Raw genomic sequence first — 6,073 nt, 5'->3', positions numbered from 1 at the left:
TTGGGAAGGGTCAGTTTCTTCATCAGGACAATGAAGAAAAATCCAGCTGTCCCTTCCAAGGGGAGGTATCATGAGCAGCATCAATAAACAAGGGAACCTGGTTTGGAATCCTGGTTGACACCGCTCTCACTTTAAGAAGTCGCAAGGGCCGGGCGCGGTGGCTCAAGCCTGTAATCCCAGCACTTTGGGAGGCTGAGACGGGTGGATCACGGGGTCAGGAGATCCAGACCATCCTGGCTAACACGGTGAAACCCCGTCTCTACTAAAAAATACAAAAAACTAGCCGGGCGAGGTGGCGGGCGCCTGTAGTCCCAGCTACTCGGGAGGCTGAGGCAGGAGAATGGCGTAAACCCGGGAGGCGGAGCTTGCAGTGAGCTGAGATCCGGCCACTGCACTCCAGCCTGGGCGCGAGAGGCCGGCCCAAAAAAAAAAAAAAAAAAAAAAAAAAAAAGAGGTCGCAAGAGACAGCGGCAAGAGAGGAAGCCACAGACCAGGTTGGACCCTGAGCCTGGAGTACCGCCTTTTCTCTTTGCCTGCTAAACTCCTTGCTCTTCAAGATTCAGCAGAGAGGACACCTTCTCTGGGAAGGCTTCCTGAGTCTCCTGCAGTGAGCCCCTAGGCTCCCCCAGCCCTTGGCTCTTATCTCTTACCTCTGAGAAATCTGAGATCTGCGCTTTGGCTAGAAGTCCGTTTTAAAGACGATCTTTTAAAGTGTACAAATAGAAACCTTATCTGATTGTATTGCAGCTACCTATTTGCAGGCCTATCTCCTCCCCCAGTGTGTATCAGTGCTCAGGCTGGGCCTTTGTCTGTGGGCTTGCGGAGGGAGGCAGGACAAGCCAGCGACCGCATTCCTGCACTCTGGGCTGCCTCCTGTGGGGCCCGCGGGGGAGCGGCAGGCCTCCCTGTTGCGTGCAGGGCCTGGGCTGTGTGGGTGGCTCTCCAGAATCTCCTGGAGCCCTTTTTGGGTCTGATTCTCTGACCCTCCCTTCTCTCCTTGCTCACCACTTGGCACTCCACTCCTTATCCTTTTGCTGCATTAAGTTTGGAAACAGATTTTGGAGAAAAATATAGCCCCTATCAGTGAATTTCTCCTTCTCCCAGGGCCTGTCCAGGCTTGTGCCATGCCCACTCTCTTCTTTTCCAGCGCTGGCCACATCCTCCCTGCACCTTCAGTGCCTACTTTCCCTGCCTCTCCCTGGGCTCCGGGTCTGTGCCCACAGTGTCCTGCCTGGCCCTCGTGCTGCCTCTGGTTGCCCACATTCCTGCAACTCTGTGACCACAACAGGGGCGATTACACATTCCTGGCCTGGCAGCCAATGGTGTAAAAAAGAACAGAATGTCCTAAGGCCCCGCCTAGCCCCCAGCTTCACCTGGGCCCCTCCCGGGTCTGGACAAGGTTGGAGGGGGTGGTGAGGACTCAGCAGGAAAGAGGAGGGAGGAGGAGGAGGCAGATGCGCCCCACCTGAGTGCGCCGCGTCCACTTAGTGAGTGAGGAGGAGGTTTGCAGAGACCTCTCTTCTCTCCAGGGCCTGGGGGTGAGGCTGAGCTGTGGGTGCCCTTAGAGGGTTGCCCACTTGCTGAGACTCCAGTTCGTGGAAGCACACTTGGGACTCCCCCCTTGCTCTCCTGCCTGGAAAGAGACTCCCTTTGGTGCTGGCTCCTCCTATTTGCCCCCGCCTCCGCCCCCCACCTGCCTCTACTCACTCAGTGCCCCTCCTCCATCCCCATCTCTCTGTCCTTTGCTGTCCCTCTCTATTGTCTCCCTTTTTCTGTCCTCCTGTCCTCCGGTTTCCCTACCCAGGCCCTCTCAGCCTGGCTGGCCCCTTCTCCTTGTGTTGCCCTCCTGGCTGTGGGCTCAGGATCCTTCTACTTGTTCAGATCTTTGCCCCTAACCTGCCATCCTGTCCCCCAGCCTCCTTGCCTGTCAGGTCTGCATCTAAAGCCCCTGCCCAGAGTCTGCCTTCTCAGGTCCAGTACTCCCAGTTCACCTGTCCTCAGGAACCCTCCTTCCTTTGGAAAACTCCCAGCTCTGACTCCTCCTCAGCCCCTCCCCCCGCCCAGCTCACCTTTAATTGAGATGTTAATGAGACTCCTGTCGCTTCCATCCCTGGCCGGCCGGCGGGCGGGCTCCCCAGCCCGGCCGCTGCACCTGTCAGGTGAGGGGGAGGAGAGGCTTGGCTGCCAGATTCAACTGGAAAGGAACCAGTCCCAGTCCAGCCGCAACCTGGGAGTGGGAAGCTGGAGGCAGCCCAGACCTTCTGGAGCCTGGCAGTCCTGGGGCAGAGACAGAATCAGGACACAGCTTGAGGTCAGGGCCAGAGGCTGGAGGTGAGGGCTTAGAGTGAGAAGGGGCAAGGCAAGTGGGGAAGAGGGAGAGAGGCAGGATTAGAGAGAGGAGCCAGGTCAGGAAGAGGAAAGCTGGGAGAGACCCAAAGAGAAACAGGGCAGATAGAGAGGGAGTGAGAGGCAGGAGCTGAGACACAGATCCCAGAGGAAGAAGATCAAAGGAAGAGGGCAGAGACAGAAAAGGAGGTGCTGGGACAGAAACCAAAGGGTGGCCCTCTCAGGGAAGCAGAGGAGAGGCTGTTCCAGGGAAGCCCAGCTCCGGCACTTTTGGCCCCAACTCCCGCAGGTCTGCTGGCTCCAGGAAAGGTGGAGGAGGGAGGGAGGAGTGGGAGAATGTGGGCGCAGGGTGGGACGTGGGCATGGCCAGGGGCAACCTCACTTGGGTTCCAGGGGTAATGGGAGAGGGCACTCAGGGCCCAGAGCTCAGCCTTGACCCTGACCCTTGCTCTCCCCAATCCACCCCGGGGCTCATGAAGGGGAACACGCTGGAGGAGCAGGACCCTAGACCTCTGCAGCCCACACCAGGGCTCATGGAGGGGACCAAGCTGGAGGAGCAGGACGCTAGCCCTCCACAGCCCACCCCAGGGCTCACGAAGGGGGACAAGCGTGAGGAGCAGGGGCTGGGCCCAGAACCTGCGGCACCCCAGCAGCCCACGGCGGAGGAGGAGGCCCTGATCGAGTTCCACCGCTCCTACCGAGAGCTCTTCGAGTTCTTCTGCAACAATACCACCATCCACGGTGCCATCCGCCTGGTGTGCTCCCAGCACAACCGCATGAAGACGGCCTTCTGGGCAGTGCTCTGGCTCTGCACCTTTGGCATGATGTACTGGCAATTCGGCCTGCTTTTTGGAGAGTACTTCAGCTACCCCGTCAGCCTCAACATCAACCTCAACTCGGACAAGCTTGTCTTCCCCGCAGTGACCATCTGCACCCTCAATCCCTACAGGTTGGTTAGTCCCTCTGCCCATTCCCTGGTGCCTGCGCCTGGAAGGGTGGTCCAGGGTGCTGAGGTGCTTACTGGGCAGGCAGAGCCTCAGACCTGAGGGTGGGAGCTGATACCCCTGTCCCAGGTAGAGCTCACCACTGGCAAAACGAGGAGCCTCCAGCTTGCTGGACTGCCGTCCCTGCCCAGTGGAGCCATCCTAGCACCCCAGGCTCACCCAGAGGGTGGTTGTTGGAGCAGCTTTGCCCTCCCCTGCCCTCTCTTCTCCTTCCCTCCCGTTCCCTTCTCCCTCCTGCAAGTGGGAGGGAGTGCTTGCAAAAGGGCAGGGATGTGCTCAGCTCCATCCCTTTTCTGGAGCAAGATGCCAGCAAAGTATAAGGCCTCATCCCCCTCACAGGAGAGTCTGATGGAGAGGTGAGGCTAGGTGAGGGGAGGCGAGGCCTTGCAGGTGCTGTGGAAGTGGGTGCTGTCAGTCTTTGTTTAGAAGGGGAATTTGTTATGGAGAAAGCAAAGTGGGGGTTCGTGGAGGTTAGGGCTGCAAGTGAGCCCAAAGGCTGGGGGCAGGGGCCTTACAGAACAAGGAGAATGGGTCAGGCTAGAGACCAGCCCCTTGTGAAGCTGTTCCCGCAAAAGACCCAGGCTGAAATGCCACACTGTTGACCTGCCCAGGTGCCTGACCTTTACGTGCTTGGGTGTGTCCTGAAGTTTTGGGTTTCGTCAGTGCTGTTTTGCCAGTGTTGGGTCTGGAAACCGGAGCGGGCGGTGAGCATGGAGAAGAGAGGAGGGCAGGGCTGAGTGTTTTTATATACCTTTTATTTGCATTCACTCAGCCATGCCACACCTTGGGGACACCTGCGTCAAGCCAGACACAGGGCTAGGCACCAGGCAAAATGGATTCATGAATAATTCATACATCCTTTATTGAAGGGCAGGTAGTTTGCTGTGTTCTGGAGACAGACAGATAAAATAAGATGGCAGAGACAGGCATATAAGCCAGTAAGTGTGGCACACTGGGATAAGTATGATAAAAATGGTGAGTTAGTGTGCCTTCAAGGAGTGTCAAATCTTTATGGGTGTGAGTGTGTGTGTGCACACACTGGTGTGTGTGCGATTATGGATGCTTGGGATTTGTCATGCTGTGGGTGGAGGCCCCTTCGCATATTCCATCATGTCCGAAGGTGTGTTACGGACTAAGAAAGGTTGGGATCTCCTGTCCAGGAGAGATAGAGAAAAAAAAAGCCGGGCCATTTTGTTGATTAACCTCTGTAAAATGTCCCGGGTAGGGACCATTTCCTTAAGAAGCTGCTGTGTGCACAGACACTGCTAAGGTGTCCACGGGCCTCTCATTTCATTCTCACATCTTACCAGGCCGGTGCTATTGTTATCCCTATTTTACACTTGAGGAAACTAAGGCAAAGAGAGGCAAGTCACAACATCACAGAGAGAGTGACTGAGCTGTGACTCATCCTGTTTACGCCTAATCCCAAAACTCTGCCTCTTTTTGATACCCGAGATGTGGGGCGTTGATTGAATGAAATTTCCAGGCAGACGTGGTTTCCGTCTCATTTCAGAGCTCTCTTGGGTACTTCCCCTCAACCTCATATTTCTCCCCCTGGTGCCTGCAGACATCCTCACCCCTTAAGGCCTTGGTGGAGGGGAGGGATGCAGCAGGAAGGGGAAGGACAGCAGGCGGGGCAGTGGGCACTCAATAAATATTTGTGGTTGAAAATATGTCAGTGAGAGATGGAGAGGGAGGGCAGGGGTGAATGGGGCAAGGCCTGCACAGTTCTTAGGTTCTGCTGTCCCTAGACAGTCCAGGAAAAAGCCGGGGAAAGGAGGCCAGAAGCCCTGCCTCTGGGGACTACAGGCTGGGAAGCAGCCATCCACCCAGAAAGAATTCCTCCTGGTTGAAGGGCTGCTGCTGGAGTTAGGAGGGAGAGAACACCTAGGAGGGGAGGGGAGTCGGGGAAGGCTCCCCAGCACAGGGAAAGGAGATTCAACACCCACCAAACACTACGCGCTTGACCTTGTAGTCACATTATGTGCTACACCCTAAAGCTGGGTGCTTTATAGACACTCTCTCATTTAATACTGACAAGTCCAGGGAGGTGGGCAGTAGTATTCCCATTTTTTTTTTAGATGGGGAAAGTAAGGCTTGGCAAGAGGAAATAGTTTGAACAAGGGAACATAATTTATTTATTTATTTATTAAATTAAAAAATAACCGCCGGGCGCGGTGGCTCACGCCTGTAATCCCAGCACTTTGGGAGGCCAAGGCAGGCATTGAGGGGTCTGGGACGGAGCCCAAACATGGTTGTTTAAAAGAGCCCCTCACTTGAGGCCAGGAGTTCAAGACCAGTCTGGCCATCATGGTGAAATCCCCATCTCTACTAAAAATACAAAAATCAGCCAGGCGTGGTTGCGCATGCCTGTAGTCCCAGCTACTTGGGAGGCTGAGGCAGGAGAATCACCTCAGGAGGCCGAGGTTGCAGTGAGCCGAGATCATGCCACTGCATTCCAGCTTGGGCCACAGAGTGAGACACTGTCTCAAAGAAAAAAAAAAAACAGTAATAACGCTTGTATATATTTATGTGCCAGACATTTTTACAAATGAGTCTAAATCAGATGATTCTGCTTTAAATTAATTAATTCTCACAACACACCTTGAAAGTAGGTATCATCATTACTCTAATTTTATGGATGAGGAAACTGAGGCCCAGAGAGTTAAGTAACTGGCTCAGCTTCAGACAGACAGCAAGTGGTGAAACTGGGACTCAGAAAT

The 6,073-nt window shown here is 55.1% G+C and overlaps 1 protein-coding gene across 1 annotated transcript in view; it reads left to right on the top strand.

The window, feature by feature from the left end:
• Nucleotides 1-2,192: 2,192 nt before the first annotated feature.
• SCNN1A (sodium channel epithelial 1 subunit alpha) overlaps nt 2,193-6,073 on the top strand; it is a 34,800-nt gene continuing 30,919 nt past the window's right edge. Inside the window, exon 1 of the mRNA XM_017883285.1 lies at nt 2,193-3,295. Within this exon, the coding sequence (XP_017738774.1) occupies nt 2,709-3,295 (587 nt within the window). The 5' untranslated portion in view covers nt 2,193-2,708. The remainder of the gene's footprint in view (nt 3,296-6,073) is intronic.

This window comes from Rhinopithecus bieti, unplaced genomic scaffold, assembly GCF_001698545.2.
Source record: "Rhinopithecus bieti isolate Rb0 unplaced genomic scaffold, ASM169854v2 scaffold_13342, whole genome shotgun sequence".
Classification (NCBI taxonomy): Eukaryota; Metazoa; Chordata; class Mammalia; order Primates; family Cercopithecidae; genus Rhinopithecus; species Rhinopithecus bieti.
Note: the sequence above shows the minus strand (reverse complement) of the source record. Positions and strands in the feature narration are given on the sequence as shown.